The 18,499-nt window shown below is 46.4% G+C and overlaps 1 protein-coding gene across 2 annotated transcripts; it reads right to left on the bottom strand.

Moving 5' to 3' along the window:
* Positions 1–6,124: 6,124 nt before the first annotated feature.
* Positions 6,125–17,980, bottom strand: Hinfp (histone H4 transcription factor). 2 transcript variants are annotated; one of them, XM_074066576.1, is made up of 10 exons: positions 17,876–17,980; positions 11,634–11,994; positions 9,446–9,675; positions 9,078–9,189; positions 8,757–8,909; positions 8,215–8,292; positions 8,013–8,133; positions 7,790–7,928; positions 7,571–7,695; positions 6,125–6,795 (listed from the first exon to the last, which is right to left on the bottom strand). In XM_074066576.1, the coding sequence occupies exons 2-10, from the start codon at positions 11,809–11,811 to the stop codon at positions 6,423–6,425; spliced, it is 1,509 nt and encodes a 502-aa protein (XP_073922677.1). In that variant the 5' UTR covers positions 11,812–11,994; positions 17,876–17,980; the 3' UTR covers positions 6,125–6,422. The 2 variants fall into 2 exon arrangements, with proteins under 2 accessions (XP_073922677.1, XP_020034780.2); XM_020179191.2 differs by having other exon boundaries at positions 11,634–11,821; positions 17,876–17,965.
* Positions 17,981–18,499: the final 519 nt, after the last annotated feature.

Below are 18,499 nucleotides of genomic sequence, written 5' to 3' on the forward strand. Positions count from 1 at the left end.
CAGGGTAGGAAGCTATGAGAGAGCTTGCAGGCAGCTCCAAGGTTAAACTTGTACCCAGAGTCCACCTGCTCCCACCGCAGAAATCTTTACTCTGAGAGCCAGATTCAGGCCTCCAAGATAGGCACATGGCTTGACCTGAGGGTACCCTTGTGCCTGGACATGCACAGGGCTCATAGACACTGCCTCGCACATCTCATACACAAGTGTATTCTTTCCCTCACCTCACAAGCTTGTATCCATCAGTCCCCAATGTGTTTAGGGTCTCCCCAGTCCTGGCCCAGTTTAGCCCCTTTCTCAGGCAATTCCTTGCTTGCCCTGACCTCTTTGTCTTCAAGGGATAAGTAGGTTAGCCAGTCAAGACAGTGACCTGAGCTTTTAAGTTCCCACCTGTCACACAGCAGAGAGGGCTGGGAGGGAGGCTGGTGAGACTGCTGGCACTGGTGGCACCACTGAGGCTTCTCCTGACTGTAGCAGTGGAGAGGTTACTAGCAGCCTCTCAGAAGTCCTGGAGGTTGGCAGCCCCTTCAGGGCATCTCAGATCTCAGGCTCCACCCTGAACTGTGAGGTTTCTATGGGTTTGGGATCCAGGCTTTCTTATCTTCCCTCCATCCCTGCCCCCCATCACCACTCCTCAGGACCAACCTTCCTGTTCTCCAGATGGATTCTGCATTCTCCAGATTAACCTCCAACGTTCCACCACTATAGACTCCCCATCCCCCAATGCTCAATAAGCGCATCCTCTAAGTAGCAGGCATTTTTCTCATTTAATCCTCATAAAATCTCGATGAGGCAGGTGTTTCAACCCTCCTTTAGAGATAAAGAAACTGAGGCATAGGAAGGTTAAGCAATATCTCCAAGGAGACTTGTCTAGTCAGTAGCAGATCTGGACTTGAATTGGTTCTCTTAGAACATTATAACCAAATGGATGGCCTTCTTTCACTTCCCAGACTGACTCTTCATCCTCCCCATCCATTAATTCTACCCTTCTCCATTCCCTGTCACACAACTTTCTAATTCCCAGGAAAGTTTCCTCCCCTTTCTGAGGAACACACCATCTCCCATTCCCTATCTTTGGAAACTGACATTTTCAAGTTTTCTATCAGCTTTCCTGTGGTGGGATTCATACCCCGTGCCCAGAGCAATAAATAGTCCTCAGCCTTGGTTGAGAGTTGGTATCTCTTGGCAGGGCTTTCGAAACTTGCCCTGATACCACTCCAGACCAAGTCATTCTCACTCTAGGAGTGAGACACAGGCATTAGTACTTTTAGAAGATCCCTGGTGATCCCACTGGGCAGGCCAAGCTGAGAGCCACTGTCTTAGATGAACCTTCCATTCCTTGGGTTAGAGCCCCTGGATATACCCAAGCCCCATCAAAGGCCACTTTCTTCCCTGGAATAGGCTTCCCCATTTTCTAGGACACCTCTCTTCATTCAGGAGCAGACCATCCATGTCCTGAGCTGGGGGTCAGAAGATCTGAAATCTTACCTTGGCACTATCTCTTATTAGTTCTACATTCTTTCTTCTTCATGTTCAAACATGAAAAAAAGAATTTTTTTGGCAGTACTGGAGTTTGAACTTCGGTCCTCATGCTTTTTAGGCATGAGCTTTACCTATTCAGCCACACCCCCAGTCCCATCCTTTAAAAAAAAAACCTGATGTCATATTTATGGGTTCCGGGTGATATTCCAATACATGTATATAATGTATAGTGATCTTATCAGGGTAACTTCACCTCACACATTTATCATTTGTGTTGGAACATTCAAAATTCTACTAACAGTTGTGAAATATACAATTAGTTGTTGTCAACCACAGTTACTCTACTGTGCTGTAGAATACTAGAATTTATTCCTCCTGGGCTGGGGATGTAGCTCAGTGGTAGAGTGTTTGCCTAGCATGCATGAGACCCTGGGCTCAATCTGTAACACATACCCACCCCCTGCAAAAGTTATTCTTCCTATCCAGTTGCACCCTGTACTGATTAACCATCCTCTCTAGCCTCTTGGCCCTCTGGTTTTGCAAAGTTTTCATGTTTAAAAATTTTTTTAATTTTTTGGGAGTACTGGAGTTTGAACTTGGGGCCTCATGCTTGTTAGGCAGGAACTTTATTACTTCAGCCACACCCCCAGCCCCAACCTTAAAAACAATTGATGTCATATTTACGGCATCAATTTCTTCACCTCTCCAGTCTCATCAGAGTAATGAGGATGATAAAATTACTATGTATCTGGCTAGGTGTGGTAGTACATGCCTGTAATCCTGACACTCTGAGGCGGAGGCAGGAGGATCTCAAGTTAGAGCACAGCCTGGGCACAGTTAGTGAGATCCTATTTAAGAAATAAAAGGGCTGGGACCATGGCTCCAGTGGTAAGATGTAGTATGGTTAGGGCCCAGATTCAATCCCCAGTACTATAAAAAAAAAAAAAAGACTCTCCAGGTCACACTTACCATGATTCAGGATCACTTCCTTTCCGCAGAAGAAATATCCCACTTCCTTGACGAAAAAGGGGGAAACTCCATTTATTGCATACCCTTTCCGTACTAGACACCCAGCACTGGGACATGATCATTGAGAAGGGACAGGTCTTTTGCCCCTGTATCCTAGAATTTGTATGCGGAAAATGCATTCATATGCACCCATTGTCTGAAGGTATACCCACTAAAACTTTTTGAGGTATTATTTTCCATGTTTTAGATGAGGAAACCGAGACTCAGAAAAGTTAATTAAAATGTGAGGTCACACATCTAGTGTGATGGGTGCCAGGTTTAAAACCCATCTTAGTGGTTTGAAACCATGGCCTTATCTACTATGTCAAACTTCCTTATTCCCTAATTAATACAATCTTTCCATTTTATTTTTTGATGGGACTGGGGTTCAAACTCAGGACTTCCTACTTGCAAAGCAGGTGCTCACAGAGCAGGTGCTCTACTGCTTGAGCCACACCTCCAGTCCATTTGCTCTGGCTATTTGGAAGATGGGGTCTTGCTATTTGCCTGGGCTGGCCTTAAGATCCTCCTGGTCTCAGCCTCCCAAGTAGCTAGGATTACAGGCATGAGCCCATTTTCTTTTTCTTTTCCCCCTTTGGCTGCACTGGGTTTGAACTCAGGGTCTCCCACTTGCTAGGCAAGCACTCTGCCAGTTGAGCCACTCCACCAGCCCCTTATTTATGTGTGCGGTACTGGGGTTTGAACTCAGGGCCTCACACTTGCTAGGCAAGTGTTGTTACCACTTGAGCCACTGCCAGCACCCTCTTTTATTTTTTTAAAAGGCCTTTTCTCTATACTGGAATAAAAACCAGAGTCTGGTGCATGTTAAGCAAGTGCTTTATCATTGAGCTACACCCTTGAACCCTCCTATTTTAAATAATGTAGATCTGTCTCCATTCCTCTGAATAGACCTCATTCATTCTAGAATACAGAACCTTTCCAACATGTCAGAGGTCCTCTACAACAGACTGTCTCTGTTTGGGAGCTCCTCCCTGCTCCCATAATATATCCTCTTTAATTCCTGAGAACACACACTTTTAAGTCCTGGGATAGACCTTGTAACTTATGAGCAGTAGTGTCAGACATTAGTGCACTGTAGAATCTTCTGGAGGGTTTGCTAAAACTCAGTGCTGGGCTCTACTGCCAGGATTAGTTCAGGATCTGGGATACAGCCAGAGACTCTACACCTTTAAGAGTTCCCAGGTGCTGCTGATGCTGCTAGTCTAGTGACATTTTGAGAAACATTGCCCAGTTAATCCTCAGAATATACCCTCTTTCCCAGATTTCCCCTAATGCCCAGATGGATCCTCCCCCATTTCCCCAAAAGACCCTCTACCATTCTCTAAGATTGATCCTCCTACCTCAGCACCCCCTCGCCCCATCACCAGGCAGAGCCTCCTTCCAAGGTAGGTTTTTAGACCCAGACACACAAGGGTTGGTGATAACTGGCTTAAGAGGAAAATTTTTATCTCAGCTTAGTGCTCAGAGCTAGTCTAACAGAGGGAGGCAGGGGTGTTGTGGGAGAAGTAGTTGGTAAGGAGCTGGAAAGTACTTCAACCAGACACTTTGGAACTGACTGTTCTGCTTCCACCACCTCTGCTCCTTCATCCACTGTGCCTGCCTCCCTTGCCTATAGTGACATCTCTACACAAGAATTGTAGTGTTTGTCAACAGAAGGACCCTCTGCTGGTCACTTGGGGAGGTGCAGCTCAGGATGAATGGATAAGAGCCCTCTCACCTTCCACCAGCCTGCAGATCTAGGTCAGTGTATAGAAGGATCACCAGCCTGGGGAACATAGTGAGATCCCTTTTCAAAAAAAAAAAAAAGAACTTTTAAAAAATATAACATGTTATAGTTTGAATATGGTGTTCTCCAAAAAGGCTCATGTTGAAGGCTTGGTCACCAGCTGGTGGTGGTACTGAGGCAATTCATCCATTGATCAGTTGGTACTGAGTGAGCTATTAGGAGGTGGGGGTCTTTTTCCTGGCCACCAGGTGAGCAGTTTTCATCCATCACACCCTTTCATTATGCTGCACTGCCTCTCCACAGGTCCAGACACAATGAAGTCAGCAGGCATGGACTGAAATCTCAGAAACCCTTCATTCCTTGTTTATCTCAGCAACAAAGACTAATATACATCATAAAGCAATTATCGTGTACTTAAAAGCTAATTCCTCTATTTTTCCCGTTATGTAGTTTCATGTCTTTTAGTGAGATGAAAAGGACTCTACAGAGCCCCAAGTTCTCTGCCAAGTCTCTTTCTTTTACATCTCCTTTTAGAACTTGAACTTGTCACACATTTGCTGTATATATGTATTTGTGAACCAGCTCAGAATAGATGTCTCCCCAGCTTTACTCTGAGGTCTGTTCCCCTTCCCTTAACATAGGGCAAATGGGGTACAGATACCACTAGCAGGTGTTCAAAATGACTCATTTCTCTTCTACTCCAAAGAACTCTTACTCAGCACCCTACTTCCCTGTGGACATACTCTGGACCCTGAATAGCTCCAATAAAAAATGTCCCATTTCTAGCCACGTTTAGAAGAGTACACCTATAATCCCAGCACTTGGGAAGCTGAGACAAGAAGATTACAAGTTCAAAGGCCAGTATGGCCTACAAAATAAGAACTAGTTTCAAAAAACCCTGAGAACATGTCCTTAACCTCTCCAGACTGACAGAGAAATAGGGTGCTGAGAAGTGGCTGAATAGGTCTAAAGAATGGTTCTCATTTTGAGGAATTACCACCTCTTTGAGAATCTAATGGAAAACAGATCCTTTCTCCAGGAAAATGTACATTCAGACACTATTGTCTTTCTTTTTTGCGGTCCTGGAGTTTGAACTCAGGGCCTACACCTTAAGCCACTCTGCCAGCCCTTTTTTGTGAAGGGTTTTATTGAGATAGGGTCTCTCAAACTATTTGCCTGGGCTGCTTTGAACCATGACCTTCCTGATCTCTTGCCTCCTGAGTAGCTAAGATTACAGGTGTGAGCCACTGGTTCCCAGCCAGACACAAGTTTTTAACTTGGCTCCTGGATCCCTCGAGTGCCTGGCATTCCCTGGGAGACCTCCAGTCTACCGTCCACCCTCATTTTCCTTTCCAGTCCCACAGCTCCACTCATAAAGAACGTTACCCTAGAGGCCAGGGTTCTAATCAGGACTGAGGTCAGCTGCTCTGCCTTCCTGGATGAGCCCCATTCTCCATTCATGGCTAAATGCCTGGGGCCTCCAGGCAGCTGGCAGATCTTCTAGAAGAAATGGACAAGTTCCACTAACAGAGAACACCATGACCGGCATTAAAAGGGTAAGAAGTCTTAGATTATTCAGCTCCTCCTCTGGGCAGCTTTATCTCCTTGTTTTCTAAGTAACTGCCACCATACATAAACAGGAAGAAATGAGTGATACCCCGTTTCTTTATTACCAAACACAATTCACACACACACACACACGCACACGCAGTGCCTCCAACCCTGTCCCTGAGGATAACCACAATTGTTCATAGGGTGTAAGAAAAACCCTTAAGAGAGAAATAGTCACTTAATTCTCAATGCCTTAGCTGGTGTGTGGAAAGGGCCCTTGTAGAGACCAGTCACTCATCATCCCTGGACCTACAGACCCCTGAAGGATGGGAATGAATGTGAGTTGACTAGGGATTTAATCACTGTCTAGCACGTCAAGAGGGTTATGTTTAAGCTTGGTAACAGCACCCTGTAACAAAAATACACATTCAGGATCCCCATAAAATCCAATGTGGCAAAAAGGGAAGCTCTCAGAGTGTGTAGAATGATGCAAGCTTGGGTTAGAGGGGACCACACTGCTCTCAGCACCACTCCTGAAGGCATCAAATGGCAAGGGCTGCCTGCCCACTAGGGGCACTGCCACCTGCCTGGCTCAAGCCCCGAGGCCTGGGGTAGGAACGGTCAGGTTCTGCAGCCTTCACACAGTCTGAACCTCCGGCTCCTCAGTGGCTGGGGGAGGCTCTCCTGGGGCTTCAGACAACACATAGTAGACAATCTCTCGCTGGCCTTGGGCATTGGTCTGATTCACCATGTGGATGACAGGGCTGGGGTTCTCCTGAGAGGCTGAGAGGGCTGGTCCCTCAGCACCCTCATCCTCCTCTTCTGCCTCTTCCTCAGGTCCTTGTTCCCCCAGCACTGTTTCTAGAATGATGCCCTGCAGGCTGCTCTCATTCAGTGTCACTCCCAGCTCTGATCCCTCCTGTGGCTGCCGCAGCAGCTGCTGTGTCAGCTCCACACTCTCATAGCGAACCAGTTGCAGTCGCATGTAGCCATCTTCATGCTCCTTGTACCTGGTGGAAGAGAAATATAAGGGGAACAAACAGTGGTAGGAGGATACTGAAATGCCTGGGGATGAGTGGGTGAAGAGACAAATATGAGGGATGAAAGAAATCCTGGGATTCGAAGTGAGGGGACTGAAGACTAAAAGGTCTTTATTGAAATATATCGAAGAAAGGCAAAAGGGAAGGGTTATTACTCAAAATGGTAAAGTTATCTGGGCACCGGTGGCTCACGCTTGTAATCCTAGCTACTCAGGAGGCAGAGAGCAGGAGGATCTTGATTTGAGATCAGACAAAGGCAAACAGTTCGTGAGACCCTATCTTGAAAAAAAACAACACAAAATAGGGCTAGGAGTGGCTCAGATAGAACCCCTGCCTAGCAAGTGTGAGGCCCTGAGTTCAAGATCCAGTGCTGTCAAAACAAAAAAAAATGTAAAAATTTATATAGAAACTCAACCCCAAAGAGGGACTGTCTGTGAAAGGGTGGGGGTGTTAAAGGTTTCTGGGGAGGCCAAGGAACTGAGGGTCAGGATCCTCAGGCTCTAATTCTAGTTCTGGTTGCAGGATATTGGCACCACTTACTGGGTCTGGTACTGTTAGCCTGGATTTAAAAAAAAAAAAAAAATCACAAAAGCATAATCTCTGTCTAAACACTAAGCACTATTCTCAGGGTTGAGCCTCAGTGGACATGGTGAACATCAATGTATCATAAAATTCAAGGTTTTTACATCTGTTGAAAAGGTATGGGAAAAATGTGTGGATCTGGGAAGGAAGAGTTGAGACATACCGAAAACGGGGGTGTCCTGAGGGCCACTTGAACTGGTGCTTCTTGCGAAGGTGCACAGTGAGGTTGTTGCCACGTGTGAAGCATTTGTCACACACATGACATTTGTACCTTGGCTCTGAGTCTCCCTGATGGGAAGGAGAGGGAGAAATAAGGCCGACTCTTCACCTTGGGCTCCCCAACTCTCCTGCTAGTCCTTCCCTACCACCAGTCCCAACTCACTTCATGCACTTTGCGGTAATGGGACTTGATGGAGCTCATCGACCGAGCACTGAAGCTGCAGTTTTCAAAATCACACCTGTAGGCTGACTCCTTGCTGTGGGTGTCCAGGTGCTTCCGGAGGTCAATCAGATTCTTGCAGCTGTCAGGAGAGGTCAGGAAGGGTTGGAGGGAATGGGGGACCGTGCAACACAAACTCTGTTTTCAAGCCCTTGCATCCCCTTACCTGTAGTCACAACAGTCACATTTAAAGGGCCGGTCCTCGCTGTGGCGAAAACGCATGTGGTTGCGTAGGGAGGAAGGCAGCGGGCAAGTCATGTCACACAGAGGGCATTTATAGTGATTCACTAGGGGCAGAGAGGAGGCTGTAACCAGAGGACTCATGGAACACTGTGGAGCAGGCAGGGAGGCTGGGGACGGCCACTCACCATGATTGCGCATGTGGTCTCGCAGTAGCCGCTCCGTGGCAAATCTCTTGGAACAGTGAGAACACTGGAAACGCTGCTCTGAGGTGGAGTGGGCAGAAGAAAGGGGGAGTATGGCGGACAGTGGAAAGGCACAGAGAGGAAAGGGGACCATCCCAGGCAGAAGGGAACCACCCAAGGAGCAAAGGGGAGCTTAGGGAGCTATGGATGGGATGTGGAGTCAAGAACCTGAGTTAGAAGCCCGGCTTTACCACTTACTAGCTGTGTGATCTCAGGTAAGTGATTTAACCTCTCTGAGCCTCAGTTTCCTCATCTGCAAAAAGGGGGATAAGAAGCCTACCTCATGGGGTTGTTGTGAGGATTCCCTGAGTAACTGATAGGGCACCTAGCAGGTACTGAATAACAATAGACTGGTAAGTGCCTGAGCCCACAAGGGGAGAGGGAGCCAAGTTGCAGATCTTCAGCGGCCACCTTCCCTGGGAACATGCCCCAACCTCACTCTAAGCAGACAGCCCGTACCCACCCCCTTTTCTCTGACTGCTTACGATCCAATGAGGTCTGGCGCCGGATGTGATCAAAGAACTTGGTGTTGTTGGCAAACATGCCCCCGCAGGTGGGACAGGCCACCACCTTCTCCTGGGTGTGGCTGCGGAGGTGCTCTCGAAGCTTGTAGCGGTCCTTGAAGGTGCAGGTACAGCCTGGGAAGAAACGCCTGGTCAGACCTCACCTCAACCCCCCGAGTAGGCTCTGGGACCAGAGTCTCCCCAGCTAGCAGCCAACCTTTTCTTGCAGCCCATCCCTGGCTCCCTAGCCCTTTATTGCCCCTTGACTTTCAACCAGAGGCCAGAGTGAAGGAGTGGCCCTACCTTTCCAGTCACACAGCACCACATGGTTGTCCTTGCCGACCGTTTGGTATTCACAGCACAGACTGTGTGCTTCCACGTGCCGATAGAACCACTCGGGATTGTCGAAGGAGCTCTGTGCCAGGGCAACTTGGGGTAAGGACTGAGAGTGGGTGAAAGGACTCTTACCCCTAATATGTCCAAGGGTGGGGGGCTTCTTGGCTCTCTCCCAAATGAACTTGGCAGGGATGGGAAAGTTTGAGGAAAGAAGTTACCCAGAAATAGAGAGATTCTAGCAGGAGTCTCAGAAATATAAAGCACCCCAGAAAGGTTCAAGGTATCTTAAGATCCCCAGCTTCCTTCCACCCCTATTTCTGGCACTGTGTGCTGACCTCACAGTGTTCCCACAGACACAGGAAGTGGTCAGGGATGTCAGGGATGACATTCCGGCTCTGGAAGTCCAGGATGCAGGGGCTTAGGTCAGCTTGACTTTGCAAGGCCTGTAGTCCCCACTGCTTCAGCTTGGTGTGGTAGCAGTGGAAGTAGACATGGCGGATGAGGTCAGCAGAGCTGTCCAGAGAGCAAAAGCCACATTCTTGCCATGAGCAGGAGAATTCTTCCTCTGCAGAAAGGGTTTAGAAGGAAGAGTCTGATGTTTTCCAGGGCTCAGCTTACCTTCCACCTGAGGCATTTAGCAGGACCCTGACCAAGTTACCAGGAATTCATTCATCAAATTCATTAAATACCAATATTTAATGACCATCAATTGTGTGTCAGGCACTGGGAACGTAAGAATGAGAACCCTAGTCCTTGCCTTCACATCACTTTCAGTAGGGGGTAAAAAAAAAATCACATCTATAAATATGGAGGTGGTGGGTATGTGGTACTGTGAAAGTATTAAACACAAGTAGTTTGATGTAGACAGAGGTGTCTTGGGAAGTACCCCCATGTTGAGAGCTGAAGGATGAGTACCTATAAACAGCCTCAGCAGACGTGTGAGGTACAAGTATGTGCAAAGCCTGTGTTAGAGACTCAGAGACAGCAGGTGTTACTGGCATGCACAATCCCTGCTCAATTTCTGCTGGTCCCTGAGAAAGATGTAGCCTCCCAGCTCCAGAAAACCCGAGTCTTACTTTCCCTCCTGTTCTGCTGGAGATCTGCTTTCTCAAGGAAGGACCCATCAACTATTCCAATCCACTTCCTAAGTGTTTTCAATATTTAATAGGAAATTGCTTGTTTTGAAAAGTAGATACTTATGAAAATATAATCATCCCCTAATTTCATTTTTGGTCGTACTGGGGTTTGAACTCAGGGCCTCATGCTTGCTAGGCAGGTACTCTCAATTTTGTATAAATACTGACTTTCAAACTATCAGAGTTCATAGTCTAACCCTAACCCTAACCCTCCCTTAACCCTAAAAATTTGGGGTGGGGAAAGACAGCTGCTTCCATACTTTCTGTAAAACAGTTTCTCAAACTGTTGTGACCCATTCATTAGTGGGTGGTAAAGTTAATATGGTAGACTACAAATTATATTTTTTTTAATAAAGAGAATAAGAACATTACAGAGAGCACCTAATAAATGTAATTTGTTTACTTTTTTTTTTTTTTTTGGGTGGGACTGGGGTTTGAACTCAGGGCTATGCATGTACAAAGCAGGCCACATCTCCAGTCCATTTTGCTCTGGTTATTTTGGAGATGGGATCTCTTGAACTATATGTACACGGTGGCCTTGAACTGGGATCCTCTTGATCTCAGCCTCCCAAGAAAGTAGGATTACAGGTGTGAACCACTGGTAGCCGGCTCTTTAACCTTGGTCTATAGGGTTATGATATAAAAAGCACTCTTATTTTTAAAAAATGTGGGGAGGGGCTGGTCATGGTGGTACATGCCCATAATCCCAGCACTTGGAAGGCCAAGGCAGGAAGACATAAAGTTTGGCTGGGCATCACTGGCTCATGTCTGTAATTCTAGCTACTCAGGAGGCAGCGATCAGGAGGATCACAGTCAGAAGCCAGCCTGGGCAAATAGTTCAAGAGACCCTATCTTGAAAAATCCATTCACAAAAAAAGGCTCTGTTGGATTGACTCAAAATGTAGGCCCTGAGTTCAAACCCCAGTACTGAAAAAAAAAGAAAAAGAAAAAAACACTACACACAAATGCACACGGATTGCTAATAGCAGTTGTTTTTTTTTTTTTAAATCTAACCACAATTATCTATATTTAATATACATACACAGGCACAGGCACAGGGAAGCCAAAAAGAATGTTTCCTAGGGTACCGTCAGTAATTGCCTTTTGGGATTGGATACTTGTCTACATTTGTGAGGAACTGGGTTCAATCCCTAGCACCGCAAAAAAAAAAAAAAAAAAGTAATTGCCTCTTGATGGCAGAATGGCAGTTGTTCTTATATCCTTGCTGATTGAATTCTCTACAAATGAATCTACAACATTTTTATGAACAAGCACAATTAGGAAAATAAACTACTCTCCCAGACTGCCTTTTCTCTTTGGGGAAAAGAAAGTCAGATTTGTTACCTGCCCTTGAATTCTTTCCCCTTTCTGTGTCCTGCTCCCTTACCAAGTGGGTCATCGTCCTCCTCCTTTTCCTCCTCCTCCCTAGGCCCACGCATATGCTGTAGGTGCTGAGTGACGTGCTCACAGAACTCTTCCATGGCTGAGCACACAAAGGAACAGGACCCCCACTCACACTGGAGCCCCAGGTTTTCCTTCCGGGGTCCTTTCCCAGGAGGTGACATGGCCTTCACCCTAGAAGAACGGGAAGAAATCCACAGATGCAAGGGTTCCACCCCAGGACCACTGGGTACAATAGTGGGCAGGCAGCCTGCAGAGGATTAGCTGGTTTTTTTGTCAGTGACCCTGTTTTTTTTCAGTAAGGATGGAGCAGCTGTTCCTCACAGCCCTGGAAGCTGTCTGGTGTTCTGGGAAGAGAAAACAAAAACAAAAACTAACACTACTGAGCATGTGCCAGGCGCTGAGCAGATCACTTTAACAGACGTTTTCTCATCAAGCTTCAGCATGGTCTGCCAAGTAATTACTCCTATGGGAGGCAGAACAACGGTCAGGTTCAAAGAGATGACTTTGGAGGGGCCAGAGTTAAAAGCCAGACCGCACTATCTACTACCTACCTAGCTCCGTGACTGTGACCAAAAGGGGGATAACAAAACTTTTTCTTCTGAACTTTACACTTACTATATGTCAGATGCCATATTAAGCATTTTATTTATGTTGTGTCATTTAATTTGCAACACTACCCTATGAGATAGGCACCATTTTTAACCTCTTTTATAGATAAAAGACATGAGGCTGAAAAAGGTATGGTCAGATCAGGTTGACTCCAAAGTTTGTATTCATAGTCTTTCTACCTGATATAGCCTACATATGGCTGGGACCCAGAAGCTCCGTATTTCTTACTGGATTATGTCATCAAGTTCCCTGCTGTGCAATCTATATTTGCCTAGCCTATCCCATAGTGGACTCCATCACTCCCTTAACATGTTTGGTTAAAATGTACATTCCACTTGAACATAAGAAGCCCATATGTCTCATTTATACCACACCTTGCATGTCTCTGCAGTGCTAGGTATATTTAAGCAGGTAATAAATACTTATGAAGAAAAACGAAAACAAAAGTAAAGTTTTTCTTGTTTTTTGTGGTACTGGGGCTTGAACTCAGGGCCTTCACCTTGAGCCACTTCACATGCCCTATTTTTGTGATGGGTTTTTCGAGATAGGGTCTCTTCAACTATTTGCCCGGGCTGGCTTCAAACCGTGATCCTGCTGATCTCTGCCTCCTGAGTAGCTAGGATTTACAGACATGAGCCACCAGTACCCGGTTTAAAAGTAAAGATTTTTTTAAATGTTCTTGCAAGGTGCTGGAGTTGTGACTCAATTGTTATAGCACCTGTCTAGCAAGTGTGAAATCCTAAATTCAAACTCCAGTACCAAAAAAAAGTATAAAAGTTCTTGGAAGGACAGAGGAGGCTAAAAGGCCTTCCTGACTCTGACTCCTGGAATTCACCTTCTCATTGGGGATTCTCACTGATTCTTGGTAACCTCACCATGGTGGACCAGGGTATTGCTCCATCTGGTCTGCCCAAGATAGGTGGGAACTCCTGACAAAGACTTTCACTAAATATTCAGAGGGGGAAAAAAAAACAGAGAAAATACAAAACCCATAAAATCACAGCTTCAAATGAGTACATGCTTCTGAACCTACTAAACTTACATAGCCTCTTCTCTGAGAAAAATCTGGTCACTCTTTTTTTTTTCTTTTTTCTTTTTTGGTGGCACTGGAGTTTGAACTCAGGGGCTCACACTTGCTAAGCAGGTGCTCTTTATCGCTTGAGTCACCCTGCCAGTCCTTTTTTGTGATGGCTATTCTTCGAGATAGGGTCTCCCAACTACTTCCCCTGGGTTGGCTTCGAACCTTGATCTTCCTGATTTCTGCCTCCTTTGTAGCTAGGATTACAGGTGAGCCACCAGTGCCCAACAAAGAATCTGGTCACTCTTGACACTCATGGGTGAACATGGGTTTGCTGGACTGTTCTGAGACTCCTCTCAAACTGGCCTCCACTTACCTATTCCGGGCCTGGGTAAGGAAACTAATAAACACTGAGGGCTCCAAATTGTGTTGGCCCTGTGGTAAACCCTCTCCAAGCTTCACTTTATTTGGTATAAAGACCGTGCTATATTCCCCCATACCCTGCTACTACTTCTCTGGCTTCCTCACCCATATGTTCATTCTCTTTTCTTCACCGATTCAATCTTTTATTTATTTGTTTATTTTTGGTGGTACTGGGGTTTGAACAACCTCACACTTGGGAGGTAGGCACTCTACCACTTGATCAGCACGGGAGTTTTGACCTGCTCCATTTCCGACCTGGGCCAGTTCACCCCTCCTTAGGCAACCTGGTGGTCCCCCGCTCCCGGGAGGTCACCATATTGATGCCGAACTTAGTGCGGACACCCAATCGGCATAGCACACTGCAGCCCAGAACTCCTGGACTCAAGCGATCCTCCTGCCTCAGCCTCCCGAGTAGCTAGGACTACAGGCGCGCGCCACCGCACCCGGCACTACCACTTGAAACATTCTGTCAAGTCCTGTTTTGTGCTGGGTATCTTCAAGATAGAGTCTCAAGAACTATTTGCCTGGGGCTGGCTTTGAACCACTATCTTCCTGGTCTCTGCCTCCCAAGTAGCTAGGATTACAGGCATGAGCCACCAGTGCCCATCTTTATCTCTGGATGCACTACATTCTCCTAAAACTCTCTGCCTAAGCAACTTCTACTCAACCCTTAAACCCAAATGCCCCTTCCTTAGTGACACTTTTCCCAACTCATCCAGGAACAGGTGAAATAGCCCATCCCCTGGTCACCGCAGTCCGTATCCACCTTTGTTATAACACTTGTTCTAATGCAATAGAATGCTGGTCTCCCCTAGATTAACAGTTTCTCAGGATGGCAACCATCCAGCGTGAGTTCTGAGCTTTGAACCCCCAATATGCTCAATAAATACAGGAATATAATCACATTTCAGGAAGCCTTCCTCAGTGACCTCTTGCCTCTTGGTAATAAAGCTGGCACAGTTGACACCATAAAACCTCAACCCTGTATTTATGCTGCCTATGTCACTCTTGGTCCTTTTAAGTGTCTACTTTTGTTTAGCTAACTGGGCTATCAGTTGCTTCTGAGCAGAAACCATACAATGACTGTTTATGTCTGTAAATTATGCTGCACATAGTGCCCAGCAAATATTCTGGTATACACTGGTAGGTAAGATCCAGAAGGCAGGCTAACCAGCAATCCTGAGTGATCTGAAACTCAAGTGAAACTCTTCAACTCCATAATTCACTGTCCCCAGCCTTATTTAATTTTTCTCGGTGTCCCATTTCTACCGTGGGAGATATGTGACAGAGTAACTACATAGTCATTACTCCACTCTCTGAAGGAAAATACAAATGAAGTAACTAGTATACTGGAGAGGACACTGGAGCAGCTGTCAGAGACATGGCAGTGCACACTTGTAAGCCCAACTACTAGGCACTTGGAGGCAGGAGGATCACAAGTTTGATGACAGTCCAGGCAATGTTATTGAGACCCTATCTCAAAAACACAATACATACAAAAGGGAGCTTGGCTAGGACTTGCCTAGCAAGTGTGAAGCCCTGGGTTCAATTTCTAGTACCTCAAAAAAAACAACAAAAAAGTTTCTTGTGTCAATGAATTTGCTCTGCCTAGTAAGAATCTATTACAGTAAGCACTCTTTGTTAGCTGATTTATTACACATGGTTTTGACCAAAGATGGGTCAATACATAAATAAAACAAAAATCAAAAGAAATTTTAAGCCTGGTGCTGGTGGCTCACACCTGTAATCCTAGCTATGGAGGAGGCAAAAAGAAGGAAGATTGAAGTTTGAAGCCAGTACAGGCAAATAGTTTGAGAGATTCTGTCTTGAAAAAAACCCATCACACACACAAAAAAGACTGGTGGAGTGGCTCAAGGTGTAGTCCCTGAATTCAAACCCCAATAATGCAAAAAAAAAAAAAAAGAAAGAAAGAAAGAAAATTTAAAAACAAAAACTTTTAAATTCCCATGAGCATTACGCAGTTCAGTTGATGTGGAGAAGCTCTCAGTGAGTCCTCCATTATCATCAGTTGTGTTTAAATTGTGTGATCTGCTATTTCCCTGCCTTTAATTTTGTGAAAATCTGCCTCCCAAAAAGCAAATGGTAACCAAAAGCAAGGTAAAAATGAATATGTTTAAGTGACAAAGTGAAAATTTGAGATTGGTAGAAAGGTGGCATGTCTGTAGCAGAAGTTGGGTAGTGGTGTGGGAAAAATTAATCAACATCCACAGTACAGTACAGAGCATGCGTGGTTCTTCCTCCATGGCGGTCTCCTTGTTACCATCTACCCAAGGATACCAAAGGTCTACTGTATATGCCAAGCACTGTTCTAGGTACTTTATAAGTTTAAGAGCTCATTATACAATCCTATTTGAGGTAGATACTATTATCATAGAATTTTACAGGTGAGGAAATGAGCCCAGATACATTAAGTAATTTACAGGTCACAAAAGCTAGAATGTGATGAAGACACAAAGCCAGGGAGATTGGCTCCATTTTCCTCTTACACCTGTCTGTCTTACCCCTCCTGTCTTGACTCCCTCTCCACACAGACATCATATCTATACACACAATACCTGTTACACATTTTATTAAGCAGTTATTTTGTCAGTTTTCCCCAATTAAGCTTAGGCTCTAGAATGTCTGGCCTGTGCCCTATTCAGTTTTATCTGCAAGGCTATCATACACCTACTAGAAGTAGTATTTGTAGTTTTTGCTTTTAATTTTTTTTAATTTCTTTTTTATTTTTGATGGTACTGGGGTTTAAATTCATGGCCCTGCACTTGCCAGGCAAGGGCTCTGCCACTTGAGTCACACCTCCACCTGTTTTGAGACTTGAGTCACACCTCCACCTGTTTGGAGACAGGGTCTTGCTACGTAGCTCAGGCTGAACTTTAACTTGCAATTCTCCTGTCTCAGCCTCCCAGGTGCTGGGACTACAGGAGCACACTACCATGCCCAGATCTCTTGCAATGTTCTGTTGGCTTGATTTTTCAGTGCTGGGAACCAAACCCAGAGCTTCGCACAGGCTAAGAAAGTGCTACATGTGGGGAAGAGCTACATCCCCAGTCCTCTCACCATGTTTAAGGAAGCTTGTAAATCACTTCTTTACTTTGGACACATCATAGCTAGTCCTGAAAATGCTTTCGTTAAATATAAAATGGGGACAGGCGCTGGTGGCTCACGCCTGTAATCCTAGCTCTCAGGAGGCAAAGATTAGGGGGATCGAAGTTGGAAGCCAGCCTGGGCAAATAGTTCGTGAGATCCTATCTCGAAAAATAACATCAGAAAAACAAGGCTGGTAGAGTGACTCAAGGTGTAGGCCCTGAGTTCAAACCCCAGCACTGAAAAAGAAAAATGGAAAATGGGACACTAGTATTAGCCCCCACAGATGCTGTCAGACTCAATGGATCTAGTTTTACAAAGCTCCAACATTTATTAATACATGATCTTAGGTAAGTTACTTGAGCCTCAGTTTCCTATGCAGCTCAGGAATACTTACACACATTTCATTAAGAACTAGACAATGCTTAGCTTAATACAACAGTAGAACTCAACACGTGTTAACTCTAAGCATCATTACTGCTGGAGGGCGAGATGATCTACAAAAAGGCCAACAAAAAGACAACCTGCGGGATCCTAACATTTCTTTTCATCGGGAGTCATAGTAAGAGCCAACAAACTCTTAAAATAGTATACATTGTATCTCAAGGCACTGAGTGAACCCTGAATGCTATACAAGAAAAGAAGGCGCTGAAGTCCTAAACTTCTAAGGACTCACAGTTTGACCAAACAGGTGAAGACTCTGATGCCTGAAAATCACGACCAAAACAAAGCCCCAGACGAGATCAGGACAAACAAAAATCCTGGTGGGCAGCGAAAGAGGGAAGGCTCGCTCGGCGGTAAGGCCTAGGTCAAGCCTCGATGGACCGGGAGATTTCGGAGAGACACAAGGCGACCGTCCCAGCAGGCAAAACCTCCCCGGCAACCCTGCGGGGCTTCCCGGAATCCTTTCCCTTAAGGCGTGGCTATGAACGAGCCTCGGAGCAGATGAGAAAGCAGGGAGGTACCAGTCGGTGAGAGGGCACCAGTGTGGCCGAGCTGCAAGACGAAGAGCCTGGCCTTCTGCATCCCCGGCAGAAAGCACCCCCTCGCAGCACAGACCCCTAACTTACCAAGCTTCAGCTCCGGGGCTCTCCAGCTCTCCACCCACCTCAGACCTTCTACCCGGAGGGCGCTTGAGTGACGGCCAGCAGCAGCCAATCGTCGCTCTCCGATCAATCGACTGGCGGCCAATGGCCGCTGCGTCTGACGGAATCCGTGCGTACCAAAACACGGAAGGGGCGGGAACGGTGGTTGGGGCTCGGCGTCCACGGCGGGAGTGAGGGGCGCCGGGATGAGTGGGAAGGTAGCTCCAGCCGGCGCCACGGAGCTTCTCTCTGTACGGGGGCGGGAAACCTAGAGGCCTCCACTGCGCAGACTCGGCGCGCGGGACCCAGTGGGCATGCGCAGGGGTAGGGTGGGCGTCCCGTAGGGGTCTCCTAGTTGACCGGCTGCAGTGTCTGGCCACGTGAGCAGCGCCTAAGAGAGTGCGTGGGAGGCTCGCTGACCAGCTTTGTCACCTGCCCCACGCAAACTGAGGGACCCTGCCGCCATGTTTCCTTTTCTGCCTTGGCCTTCTCTCTTAAATACTGTTATTCCCGTGTCTGCTGCTCTTCCCTTCCCCCACTCTGCAATCTCAGCCTCGCCTGATTTGAAGCTTAATGAAGGACCAGCCATCCGTTAAGGAGGGAGAGGGG

The sequence above is a fragment of the Castor canadensis genome, chromosome 2, assembly GCF_047511655.1.
Source record: "Castor canadensis chromosome 2, mCasCan1.hap1v2, whole genome shotgun sequence".
Classification (NCBI taxonomy): domain Eukaryota; kingdom Metazoa; phylum Chordata; class Mammalia; order Rodentia; family Castoridae; genus Castor; species Castor canadensis.